At 38.5% G+C, this 14,387-nt stretch overlaps 1 protein-coding gene across 2 annotated transcripts in view; it reads right to left on the bottom strand.

Moving 5' to 3' along the window:
* The window catches only part of kcnq1.1 (potassium voltage-gated channel, KQT-like subfamily, member 1.1), a 282,710-nt gene that overhangs the window by 95,966 nt on the left and 172,357 nt on the right, over positions 1–14,387 (bottom strand). For both annotated transcript variants that reach the window (XM_069181428.1, XM_069181429.1), the window contains 2 exons: positions 8,548–8,594; positions 4,255–4,316 (listed from right to left, as the gene is read on the bottom strand). In XM_069181428.1, the coding sequence (XP_069037529.1) occupies positions 4,255–4,316; positions 8,548–8,594 (109 nt within the window). The remainder of the gene's footprint in view (positions 1–4,254; positions 4,317–8,547; positions 8,595–14,387) is intronic.

Here is a 14,387-nt window from a genome sequence, read left to right as displayed (position 1 = left end):
GTAAAGCAATATGGTACTTTTTTGGATTTATTACCAGATTGTTGAAACTCATTTTAAGGGTTAACTTTAAATTCAACCAGGTTGTGATTCTCCAGAACTATAAATAATGGTCACTATTACCTATAGGTAAATAAGACAAAGATTTATTTAATATTGTTTGGTTAGTTATACTTAATTACATTTGGTATTTAATGTCTGTCGTTACATCATTAGAATTTCCAGATTAATCAACAGAGATGTCAAATGCAGGTGCTTCCACACTACTGCTTCAGTTCTCTGGGTCACAGGTTCTTTTTGCTACAGTATATAGTCCTACTCCATCAGGTACAGTCCCACAGTCACCTAGGGACATGCCCTGAGCTCGCCCCCACAGGTCCTGAGAGCTGAACATGTGCTCTATGTGTGCAACTCTGCCAACCCCCACTGGAGAGTGCAGTGTGCAGCATGTTTCTCTTACTGCTGGAAATCCAGTCACCTCCTGCCAACCAGGGTTTATCTTAAAAGCCTGGTTTAAGTGAGCTTTCATTAATGAGGCCTGCTTTTTAAGAGAAGATGCTGCCGTGCTTAAATGTCTAAAATAATACAATAGAACTGAAAATGAGACCTGTAGGAACTGAAAGAACAGTATACCTGTATGCCCTGTCATGAAGGAAGCTGCAAGGTGACTTGTATGGGTGGCTGTCAGCAGTTAAATAAAGGGTACATTCCCACTGCAGAGTCTCTTTCTGAAAAAGTGTCTGAAATTATTCATGTCTTTAGCTATTTTCCACATTTGACGTTTTCAAAGTAGTTACTGTGTGGTTTCATTACATTTGCACTGTAAGTGTCCACCTAACCCACCTGAGTCATGGCACAGACAACTAAATTATAAAACTCCCCTTCTGTGATTAGCTTTAAGACGTCCATTACTGCAGGCTAAGCAGGAACCACATTCATTTCACCTTTATACATGACAATGATTGGAAACAGCTTTTCAGAAGGAAGGTATTGAAAGTTTTGCTGAAACCTAAAGTGTTTTGAGGTGTTAGAAATCCAATACTTTGAACATGTTGATTTTGTTTTTTCCAAAAGAACTACCGAACTCACACAGAGGTTAAAGAAGGAAAAAGCACTAGCGTTGTCATTCCCTGAACATGTAAGAGACTGTGAAGCAGCAGACTTTAAATGTTTCAGGTTTCAGTCAAGTGATAACAGTACTGCACAGCGGGGTTCATTAGAGACTAATCATTAAACATTATATAAATGCTGACATCATCTCCGGACCCGGCTCACAAGTCTTTATTGCATCTCTATATCATGACATTACCTGCACTGTGCTGCAGAACTTGCTTGAAAGTGTAAAGATGATCCAGCAGGGCTTTAGAGCAATGCTTTAATGTGCGGATGAGACCAAGATAACATTTACCAAAGTGAACTGCGTATGTTCCAGTGAATACTAGCTCCACTGTGAAGCATGCTAGAGGCTAAACCACGGCCTGGGCAAGCATGGCCCCCTCTGCAACTGCTTGACGTGTCTAGAAGGATGGTGTCAGTAATGACAGCAGCACCAGAATGAGTTCTGAAGTTTACTGAAAGATTCTATGTTTTACCAGAACTGGCCCTGGTGTGAGTGTTGTTTGTGTCTGTGTGTGCCCTAAAATGGACTGCTGCCCTTCCAGGGTGTATTCTGCCTTGCTTGTGAAGATGAGCTCTGACTCCCCTGTGAATAGTGGCTGCACTAATACTTTTGGAAGGCACTATATATTATATTGTGTGTTTAAGCCTCCTGGTTGTGTCTAAGTGGTTCTCAGCCCTGGTCTTGGGGGACCCCTATGTCCTTTGGTTTTTGTTCTAGACGAGTTCTTAACACAACCTAAATTATTTCACTTTTCTAAAGGAGCCCAAAGTTTTACAGTTGCTTTCTGTCCTTGTAAAGCCGAATGGTTTTGTAATTGCTTTCAACTAATACTTTGTGGAAGCACCTTTTGTATTTATTACAGTAGTAAGTCTTTGTGAATAAGTCTCTATCAACTTAGCAATTTTATTCCACTCTTCCTTGCAAAAAAGTTCAAGCTCATATACTGGCTTCTTGTGCCAGCTACTACTGAAAATGACTAGTTTTCATTAGAAAACACATCAACTATTTAATTTTAGGAATTGATGTATAGGTGTTTGATCCACAGCAGTACATCGGCAATATCAAAATGAATCTCAAATTCCTGTCTGTGCATCCCTAATTGAGAAAAGCAGAGCAGACACTTGTGGGGTAGGCAGATAAAATACGTAGGGCATAAACAGATCTGTTTTGCTACACATAGTTTTGTGCAATTTAACTCTGGTACTTCACTTTAAAAGATTTGAGTTCTGGTAAGTGTACAACCTGAGTGCCAATTTGTTTTATTGCTTCTTCACGATACTGAAACAGCTTGGATTTCCTTTTAAGGAGCAGAATAATTGTATGAGATCAATAAGCATCCAAAATGCTTAAGTCTCAATTCCAGGAACAAGAAAGTCAGAAATGACTTACCAAAACCCCCTCCAGCCTTGAGGTTTTGGACACAGTTCAGAATATTACAGTAACAGCAAAACTGACAGTCTGGAAATAATATGATTCAGGTGGCTCCTTTTATTTACTTTAAGCTTTGTAGAAACATTTATCAATTCTTTAGGGAAGAATAACCATCTTGTTCTTGCTCAAATTATTCTCTTGAAAAGAACATTTTTTTATGGTCTTAATTACTATTTACCTCTGTTGCTGTTCAAGTAGCTTCAAGTTGCTCCATTCTAGTGAATTAAACAAATTAAAACTGATTTGCAGGATTGGAAAGGTTCCTACTCATGACTTCATGACCCCAACTCAATACATAGCACTTCCTTTATTTTAAGAAACCCTCATCTGCATTCATTTACAACATGAACATTTAAAACAGAAACATAGTTTATTTTTTGAGCAGTTCAATTTTAAATCAGGAGGAAGTATGAAGGTTTTTAAAGACTGATAGCTTCTCACCAAGATTTACATTCTCACAATGACAAAAATTAGTTCAATAAATGCAGAAAGTTTAAAGGATTCATTTTTAAAATTGTCCCCATGAATCATGTAGTCATATCGGCAGCCCTTAAACTATCACAGCCAGGAGACTGAGGACAAAATTTCCATGGGAACTGGAAGTAATTGTTATCAAACAGTCTGGCTGATAACCGGTTTTGCAGGCAATAGGAAAGATGGTAAATCCTGAGATAAACAGGTTCTTTATTCCTTGGGGAATAGAATTGCAATATGAGAGCATTTGAAATTTTGATCTTAGTAGCATGTAAGTCAACAAGTTTGTTACCATGCATTACCTTTAATATGCCATATAAGAAACAATGCATAAGCTAAGTATGTTGGTAATTTTTAACATTGTCCTTTCTCTTCGCATTTAACATCAAAATGTTATGCTGATTAATTCACCAGGTAAAGTCAAAAACTGGCAGATTTTATAGTATTTTAACACAAGCCTAGTGGCATTCAATGTACCCCAATCAACTCCATGGACACTGTGCACCTGACATTGATCTGCTACAACAAAACTTGCAAAAATGTCATGAAAGCCTGTTCAGAAATCTGAGAGCACAGATGTGAGGTTCAGCTTATGCACTCTGCTAGATGTTACTAAAAAAGTATTCCATGAAGGAAAAAAAGACACCATCCAGTTGTCTTCTTTAGCAGGACCTTTAAAGTGCAAATTAGGACTCAACTTAGCTCAACTAGGACTTTCCCCTACAGAAATGTGCTACTATCTCATAAATGTTACAATATGTCATCTAGAAAAGAATACATTGTACAGAATAAGTTTCAAAACAATTTTTTTATATATTAGTTACATGCATAAAGAAAGAATTGAACATTTTTTTAAGGATGATTACTACTGATAATTTTGTATGTAAGGTCACAAGCTACATAATATCAGAATCAAACTGGATATGTTTACTGGCCTGTTGTGTGGTGGATATGTATTGATCACAGATATCTGTCTTAGCAGGACAGAACTTATTTTCTTTTTAAACACTTATCAGTGTAGGTAAAATGCTGAGAAACTAATAATATAAGGCTTCATCTTCATTTTTCTAAATTCATCGTCCACTATTTTCCTGTCAAAACAAATCAAAGTCAACTGAAGCAGGCATTTCTGAGCTTTAAACTGGAAGCACTAATTAGAATCCTCAGCTGAAAGAAAATATGAGCAAGGTTTTCAGAGTGTCATCAGCAGTTTTCTAAAAATCATGGCCTACCTTGTCTTCCATCCTGTTCAGTCTTGAACCAATTGTGTTAGTGCCTCGATCTTTATTCTTGTCTGAAAAATAAATATGCAATTTTTGATATTTATTAAAAAGATGTTAGAGGGAACTGTACATAGTAATAACAAAAAGGAGATAACAGCGATTTCCTATTTTAAATACTAGTGCATAGTCCACATTCACATCTTATTAATAAAAGTATTATCTTAACTGGCACTAAGATCCATTATTTCTGTTATGAACAATAACCATATCGTGTGTGGTTACCAATTATCATATATGCACATTAAACTGTGAGAACATGTCAAAATCCAGAATGAGATTCTGTTGCTTTTCTTGTTTAAATGCAAGAATTATCTGTATCATATAAATATAAATATAATCTCCAGAAGTATTCTTCTGGAGAAGTAGAAGAATACTTTCTCTACAAGGGAGAAAAGACCAGTTCGGAAGTAGTAGTCTTTGGGAAATGTAGTCAAATGTACTAACTTGGATCATTTATACAAATCACTTGTATAAAGAAATGAGTGTACAAACAAAAATAAGTATACAGTACATCTGACCCATCTGTGTATCTGTATTCATTTGCTATCCTTAAAACAGTTCCCTTCCATGAGACCCAATGAGATCATGCTTTCTGCAACTCTGAACAGCAGGTGATGAAGAGAGAAAAGCTGCAACACTTGCTTTGGATAAAGTGATAAATTGCAGGATACTTCTGGTCATGTGCTGCAGAATCTGGTCATGATAGTCTCTCACTTTGCTCCCAGTTAATTTATCAACCACCTAAGAGGGAAATCCATAGCTCTTGGGTGTTTTCTGACCAATTTGGATAGCGGGCACAAGAGACAGCAGTCAGCCACGCTTTTGGAATATTGCATGTTGTTTTGCAAATTCCAGCATTTGAACACTTTTAGCCACATGCTGAAAGGACTGATGTCATGGCATTGACACGAAAAGATCTCGCTGCGGCACGACTCATTTCCTGCCAAGAGTAAACAAGAAGAAAGCCTGGCCATGAACCTGCGTGTTGTTTGCCAGCTCCAGGCGACAATCTGCAAACTGTCAAAGCAATGACAGGTGAGTCTGATGACTTCACTTACAGACACAAACTGAACACACCCAACTGCATTCATCAAGAAACCCATTTCACTCCAGAGCTCAGCCTTTTGATAGACCTGGCTTAATGCATTTATAAAACTTTTAAATTATACACATGCTACTTATGAAACAGACTTGCATTTCACCCAATGCAGGAAAGGCCACACACTCCATCACCCTAGAATGCTACTTTGTAGTTATAGCTTTCACAGGTAATTGTGTGCATTTCCTATAAGGACCAAATTAAAACTCGAGTGATGTTTTTTTTATGGAAGCCGCTCTATTAGAATCGCCGAACATTACGTACATGTGCAGTTTTAAAGAACTTGTGTTGTGCTGATTCAAGTGCAGGTAGAGCTTGGGAGTGTATACTTGAAGACAGACCCTGCTCCAGAAGGAACCCTACTGTTGCTGCACTTTAAGAGGCTGTGTCATAGAGCCATACATTCTAGTCCGACTGCAATACAACTGAGTTCCAAGGAGGTTCTATGAGCTTCAAGGCAAAGCCAATCAAGAAAATAATAGGCGTAGCTTTCCAGTGTCTCAAGTGGGCATGTAACATTTTGCAAGGCTCATACTTGTATTGTATTGATCTCCACCTACTTCCATTACCCTGGTGCACCTCTAATTCCCTCCCTGTTGGGACTGGTCTGACCATGCTTCTCCACTGTCAGGATAGCTGGGCACATGGGACATCCCAATCCCTCCTCCACCCATACCGCAATGCTATATTCAAGCATGTGGTTGTGAGCCCGTGGGACACAATGCTGTTTAAATGGTCTTTTATACTGAGCGAGAAGAAGTGTTGCAACAATGAACACAATCTAGGTGATGCACAGGGATTTATGTGCAATGTTAAAGACACAGCAGGGGCATCTTTCCAGCTAGTCTCAGATTAAGCCTGTGCAATGTAGAGAAATGCTCACAAACGACTTGAACCAGCTCCTGAAACAAGCTGCCTCAAGGTTTGCTTAATAAAAATAATAAAAAATGCCTTTATAATGCTATACAGTATGTTTCTTTTAATGGGCTGCACTGCCAAATATACTCACCCCCATCACTCCACCCACCATCAACATCTAGATTTGCTGTGATTTTTGGAAAAGGGAACAGTTTGAAAGTAACAAAGAACTGGCAAAAACGGTTCCAGAGTTCAAACAAAGGGAAGAATCTAAAAGTAAGAGGAACTGGGCTCTGAGTGGTGGATATTTCATTACTTTGACAATTTAAAACAACAAATAACGAATTTAAGGCCATAAAATCCCATCTTCCAGCTTCTTACAGGGAGGACTAGTGCTGGATTAATGCTCTTATTTTCTCCAGAATTAACCATGAAACACAAGCTAGAGGGCACACATGGGAGCTAACTGGATGGGCATTGAGAAGTGAGAATGAGGAGGTACATCTTCACCCAAAGGGCTGTGGGAGTGTTGAACCAGCAAACCAGCCTTGTTGTTGGAGCTGATATCCGGCTTCTCACAAGTTTCAGCTAGATGAGTCCTTGGATTGCCAAATGTGCCAGCTGGGCTGAACTGTCTACTATCATTTTCTTTCCCAGGCATCTCAATGGAAAAACTAGTCAGATCAGAAAATGCAGCTTCTTCACTGACATTTCATTTGCAAAGACTGTTTGTGTCCGTCCAGGAACAGTTATTTTTCTTAATGGACCACATAGAACCAATCTTTTTTCAAGGAACAATATTTGGAAAAGTGCATTATTGTATTAATATTGTGGAAAAAACATTAAGGCATTAGGGATAATTAAATTTTTATTTTTGAAAGTGTTGTAACTGTAATACTTTTAAAAACGTAACTGCACCAATTGACAATCGATCGAGCAATTTTCCCCAAATTTCAGGAGAAGGAGGCCAAATTAATGCCGTAATGTCACAAATGTGCTATATACCGTATAAATCAGACTGGGAAAACTCTGAACAAGAAAAAGCTATCAGATGAAATTACTCTGAATCCTATGCCAAGACACCCTGCTGGGCTTGCATATGGTGGTCATCATCAACAAATGTTCTCATAACCTGGAAATCATTTAGATGCCATTACCAAATAGAATATTAGATTTGTGACCACATGATTCTTATGAATTTGTACAGAAAAGGTCTTAATTTGTATAAGTTTATGTGATATTTGGAATGATAAGACAGATCCAAGAGGGCTGTAGCACAACATGATATTGACACAATGAGACACATGGCATTCTGGTCAAGCTGTTTGTAAACAGGCAATATGTCTTGCATTTTAACCTTATTATTATTATTCAGAATGTTTAAAAAATGTATGAATCTGACCTTTCCATTGGCTATAAAGTGAACATTGTTGACAAATATAGACTCCATAAAATTAGGAAAACCAGATGAGGCACAAGCAGGTTCTTTTAAGAAGTATTTTATATGCAAGTTTCCGCTTTCCATTAGTTTCTGTTCCTGAATGGAAATGTAATGGTGTAATTTTATTGCCTTTTTGTAAACAGCAAAATGATAATGTTGATAGCCCCGTGTCACATTACAGAAATCAGAAATAAAATGTTCTGCACATTTTGAGAGATCTTAAATCACTTCTTTCCATAATCTGTACAGAAAACTGACGCGTGTGAGTACTGATGTTACTTTATTGTAACATTAAGCATTAACAGCTTCTCTTGCAAATGGTTAACAAAACATTAAAATTGTAACAGGCCCCCTCTGTATATTTCACTTGTCCTGCACCGATTAGGCAACTTGTGCCTGCAGAAGCAGTTTGGATCTGGGGTCCAACCAGGGTATCATGATCAGGAGAGACTATTTATATTTTCATAAAAAGCAGAAACCAGCCTTTACTTCTGTATCTAGGACAGTTATGCAAATCAGAAGCAGATACATTTTCTATACAAAATTTTGTCATATAATCCAAAGCTACTGTCTTATAACGTGGCTATTTGACTATGGCAGTCTTCACCTCCATAATTTGGAGTTTCCAGGATTTTCCACCTGTTGACTATGACCAATTATCTTAACAAAAGTGATGGGGTTTCACCCTGTTTGGTCAATAACTTCCCAAACTGTGATTGAAGTGTGATTGAAATGGCATGTTCACCTTCATGTGTCCAACACTGAACCATCGGAAAAACAAACTACCTAAGGCTGAGTAATCTGGCAATGTTTTCTGCTGAAAAATAAACACTGTTCACCTTACCTGAACTGGACTGAAATAGTGTCAGTTTCCCCATGGACTGATCCAGTCTGTTAAAAAAAAAATCAATGAAATATTTAGTTACAATTTAATCCTTCAATTTAAACTCTTCAAATAACAGTTAAGTAGATGCCTTCAATTAACTCTGAAGTTCCTTCAGCTAATGTTTTCCACAGACAAAAATGTATTTGTCAGATTTGACAAGAAGCCAGGGGAAACTGATTTTATCCAGAGTAACAAAAAATATTGAATTGTTTTGCTTTTTTTACTTTTCATTATTCAGTCATGTATCGGAGATGTGTCACATGTAGCATATTACGTGGTATTCATCACAAAAAAAAACTCTCCACTTTGAGGTTAAGGCAGCATGGTGGCGCAGTGTTCAGCATTCCTGTCTCATGGTGCTGGAGACCTGGGTTAAATTCCTGGGCCGCTCTCTGCATTTGTATGTTCTCCCCATGTTAAGACTGGTTTCCACCAGGTTCTCTGGTTTCCTCCCACAGTCAGAAAAATATGCTGATAAGTGAGTGTATGTGTGCTATGTGTGTGCCCTGATGGCCATCAGCTCCCCTGAGACCGCTTTGGGTAAAGCTTTTAGAAAATGGATGGATGAATTATTAATGTTGGTCAGTAGTGCGGAGCAGTGGTTAGGGTTCTGGACTTATAACTGGTAGTTATGAATAAAATACCCAGCTGTTTCAATGAGTGCAAATGCAAGTCAGCCAAATAAATTAATAAGAATATTGAAAACTAAAATTAAATAGCATGGCTTAACATCAACTCTGGCTCTCAACCACTTTCAGTTATATTTCTGCATGTATCCCTTTGCCTTTTTTTAAGCAAAGCTCTGGGCTAATATTGCAAATTACTCTCATCAGTCCCTTAACATCAAAGCTTGTTTTTAACTAGAATTACATCAAATTCACCAAAACATCGTCACAACAAAAGGAAGCAAAAAGCACGTTCAATTTAACTGAGTAACTTCAGGGCTGAACCCCTCTATTGACATGTAACAGTAACTCCACACTAGTATTTCCTCATATATCTTTAACTGCTCAAAGGTGTTGAAGTCCTTTGTAAGTACAGAGTGATCTCGTGTGTCAGCGCTAAGCCTAGAACAAAAAGGTACAACATTGTAATTAATCCAGCAGCGATAACTACAACAGTGATAGCTTGAATTGAGTCATTTGAATTGAGTTCTTCTTATTTGGAAAAGGAAATAACTTGAAAAAAGCATTATTCTCTGGTTAAAGTCTAGTTTAAATAAGGTCTTGCATCAATAACACTACAGAAACCTACACTGTTCCACAAAAATGTCACACTGAGAGGTTTCTCTCATCTTCTTCCATAGACAAATTTCTTACAGTCCTTATAACTCACGAAATGCAAATGTATGACTTAGTTTACATGTCAATTATGACTGCATTAAGGATATAATGATTGTTTTTCAGGCATTTTATTTCGTCTTCCTTGGCAGACAAATATATTTCCTTGAAAGTCTTTTTTTCCTCCTTTGTTCTTAATGTGACATTGACCATGAAATATGCTTTGGGTTATAGGCTGTATTTGAACCGCTAAACCTGCACTGACTTGATTCCTATTATTTCTAATTAGTGTTTATTTAAAAAAAAAACAAAGAGCATCCCTCAAACTCAGGCACCACAGATGTATATATATTTGTGTTTAACCAGAAGGAATTTCCACATCACAGTTAAAAAGGATTCACTGGCAAAACAAAATTTGCCTTCACTGAAGAATGCCTTCATTTGCAAGAATGTTTTACACAATAGAATGCAATCTCTTACTACTCTTACATAAATAGAACTGCAGGACGGTGATGTCATCTGCTAGATCTATGGGACCAAAGCAGTGCTGAAGCTATGAAAAGGCAATTCAGTCTTTTAACAGGCACACCATAATCCCCAGGTACCTCCACAGGACAGGGAAGAGAAACACATGATGGGCAGCTCTAGTGATTCTGCCTTCACTGGGTATATGGTCACAGTGCCAACTGAAACAGAAATGTTGACAATGCCAACTAATGAAAGAAGGGGTACATGGCAGGTATTCTGGGCCTCACGGACTGCTGCTAGTGGGCTGGTGCACTGAAACTGGCAGAATACGAACAAGATTAATAAAAAACATCAGGGCAGAAACAGGCTGCTCGGTGCATTAGCGCTCACCCTTTCCTGGCCCAGTACCTCCATGATCATCAGCCCAGTCCACTGTTCCACAGACTAATCACTCTGAGGATGAAGAAATCCTAAAATCAATGCACAACTGACTTCAAAAACCAAGATTGTTTCATTGCATTGTATTTAGCGAACTGAAACCGAAGCAGACACTAGAGTCAAGCTTATGTCATTTTTCAGACAAGTTCAATATCACCTCCAATTAGTCATTATCAAAGACTGAAAAGGCCAAGTGCCTACCCACTGTTCTTGGATCTATTTCTTTTAAGACTAGTCCTATCAAATGGATATTGGATATAAAGGAATGTTGGGAACATTTTCAATATTTTAATGGGTGATTTGACACTTAAAGAAAACAATCAAATTTATTTCTCCAAGTTAAACGAAAGCAAAGTGCCAAAGTTTTTTTTTTCCTACAGTGTTATCCAAAAATAAGTCCTAGATTTTTCCCTTAACCACAACGGGATATGTCCCATCATTATTTACTGTCGCCCTCTGTATGTGTGTTAGGAGATACTTCACAGCTCAGCCTGGACGTGACATGCAAAGACTTCCCTGTCATGATTTATCCACACATTTCAGAATCTGTTCTAGCCTCTCTGTGCTATTACTACTTCTGATCCTACGGATATGTCTGTGTTCTGTTTCAGAAACCACATCAGAACTCCTTGTATTAAAGAATGTGTTTGCAATCAAGTTCAGCAATGCAAGAGGAAACTTAATATACATATATTTTAGGAAGGCCTTCACTGAAGAATTTAGTTCACCAGTCACATCATTAACAGCCTTTGTGAAACATAGTACCTTTACACACAAAGGTCTAAATCTCAAAGGATATCACATTTTAACAGACATGAGACTCTATTTTTGGATTCTGATCTACACTTGTACTCGTTGAAATATATTTTTTTAATTAACTGTTTTATTTCCTTTAAGTCTGCCTGTTTTTTCATCCTGATATTATTGCCAATACAGTAGCAATGCTACTAGATCTGAAGTTTGTTGAGGCAAAAGAATTGTAATGAAAAAAGGATATTCAGAAATAAACCCAGCTTGTTGTATGACTGTAACTAAATTTGGTAACAGCAAACACACCTAAACAACCTCTTTTGCTGTGTGATTACAGTTTTTTTCTAGCAAAATAAATGAAAATGAGGTATGACACTATCAGTGCAACAAAATCAGTTTCTGCAATTACTGAAGACTGTAAGAGACCAGAATAAACTCCTGTACTTTAATGAAATAAGAAGACATTGATTATCAAATGTATTACCACATATACAGTACAACATCATGGACTGGGCTAAATAGTTGTAAAGTAATAAAAGTTGTTCTCCCACACATATTATGGGAAAAGAAGGAATAAGAAGTTGATAAGATATGCTTTGCATTTCATGTTAATAAAAAAAGACATAACCTCAATAAGAGTTACATACTCTGTATCACAAAACCACACTATTTCTCACCTCATTACTGACATAAGTTTATTTACCAGCAAAGAAACAAAACAGCAAATTGCAAGGAAACGAACTGTTGTCACAGCAAGTAAAAAAAGATAACAACAAGAGTTCTAAAAGAGTAGTAAAAGGAAATGGATTCTAATGAAAGACTTGTGAGAAAACTGGTAGACAACTTGCCAGAAAAATAAACAGGCTGATGCATTGCTTGGGAATCCATCACCACTGGACTAAAGGCCAAGTCCAGCTGAAGACCCAGACAACCAGTTCACAAGAGAACAGAATAATGCCACTTGAAAAAGAAGTGCATCAACAGACATACAGGTCAGGGTGCAAAACTTCTTCTCACAAAATACAAAATGCCCAGAGGTGCTTACAGTTTGTGTGATAGGTAAGCCTGAGATCTTCCTTGAGAACACATTTTGGCTAGACCAATCCACAGCTGAGACAGATCCATAGAAAGGCGCTTAGTTCAGATGGAGACAAAATGAAGCAGACCTACAATGACAAGTTCATTGAACCTACTGTCAAACAAGCTGGCATTTCCATAAGACCCCTGGGGCTACTTTTCCTTATCAGAGGCTGAAAACCTTGATAGGTCTGAAGGAAATATGAATGTCGTGAAGCACCGTAGCACATTACTGACTTAATTGTTTCCTAGCGCTCAAAGACAATGCTTGGCTGCCACCTGACACACATAGCAAACTGAAGGAAACAGCCCCTAAAATAAGACTTCTCTGTCAGTTCGTACTGTTTTCAAGGGCAAGGTCCAGGAGCTTCTAGCATAGCTTAAAAAGTATTAAGCATTTTGTGAGCTACTGTGTCGTCGGAGACACGTGGTTTAGTCTTGGCGTGTGAGCCTGTGGGACTGGCACCCTAATGAGCAAGAGGAGGACTCAACAACTCCAACGCCAGGGGGAGAGAGGAAAGGGGCTTCTGCATGGACAGGAATCTTGGAGGAGGGAGCTTTGCAAAGAAGGAAAATGGGGCTTGCTATCAGATCCTTGTTTATATTTCTGAGAAAGTAGTCAATGTTGGGCAGCACACTGGCACTGTGGGTAGCACTGCTGGGGCTCTGGGGTCAGTTCCTGAGATGCTATCTGTGTGGAGTTCTGTCCGTTCCCCCCATGGTTGTGTGGGTTTTGCCTGGGTGCTCCTGTTTCCTCCCAAAGTCAGAAGTCATACTGGTAGGTTGATTTGGCTTCTGCAGAAATTGTGTGTGTGTGTGTGTGTGTGTGGTCTGTGTGTCTGTGATCCCTGCTATGGTCTGGCATCCCATCCAGGGTGTATCCCACCCATTCCTTGCTGGGATAAGCTCCCACTTACCTGTTACCCTGTACTAGATAAAGCATTTAGAAAATGAATGAACGGATGGAAGTAAGCAATGGGTTTGTCTCTCCCCCATCCTTCATTTAGAGCCCTATAAGTTAATTGTGCATTTACTGCCATAGTTCGGTACTTGTTTTACACTGTGGAAGAGAACTAAGTTCATTTAGGACCCAGTGAGGAAGCTGCAGAGCTCCACAGAGCTATTCTGCACAATTCCTTGCTGCAAAGGGCTTTTCTGCTCTGCAAAACATAAGCCTGCAGAAGCCTCTTAATGAAGCAGGCAAGTCTGCTTTGAATAAGAGGCTTGAGCGTAATTGATTTCAGACAAGTACAGCAGTTTACTGGTATACCGATGTAAATTCTTGTCATGTCTGCTAAAATAAGGTTTATGGACACTTGTCCACAGAGGGACAGCTCTGTTTGTGACTTACAGTACTGGTAACTGAAACGGTAAAATTGTGATTCCATGTCAGAAGCATTGTTACCTAACAGAGGGGTGAGAACCTGTTGTATTTTAATTCACATCAGTCCGAGAACATCAAATGTTCTGCTTGGATTGATCACAGACATCTCTGCAGCAATTGTGGGTCTCTCTAAAAATGCAGTAGTTCCAGCATTCTAGCACAGAACGTTTTAATTTAAGATCAATGATAAGTAAGCCTGCAAGCACAATTAGCAATCCAGTCACTCCTTATCCCAAGATAGATCCAACACTTCTGGGCCCACAAAGGACAATGCAAGGAACATATTCTAGGCCAGACTGCAGGCCTTAAATCAATGCAGGAGTGTCTACAAGTGGTAGTGTGACATAAAGGCTACGACACCAGCTGCTTTTGTGCTTTTATCTCTTGCAGTCGGCGTACGA

The sequence above is a fragment of the Lepisosteus oculatus genome, chromosome 21 (assembly GCF_040954835.1).
Source record: "Lepisosteus oculatus isolate fLepOcu1 chromosome 21, fLepOcu1.hap2, whole genome shotgun sequence".
NCBI classification, from domain to species: Eukaryota; Metazoa; Chordata; class Actinopteri; order Semionotiformes; family Lepisosteidae; genus Lepisosteus; species Lepisosteus oculatus.
Note: the sequence above shows the minus strand (reverse complement) of the source record. Positions and strands in the feature narration are given on the sequence as shown.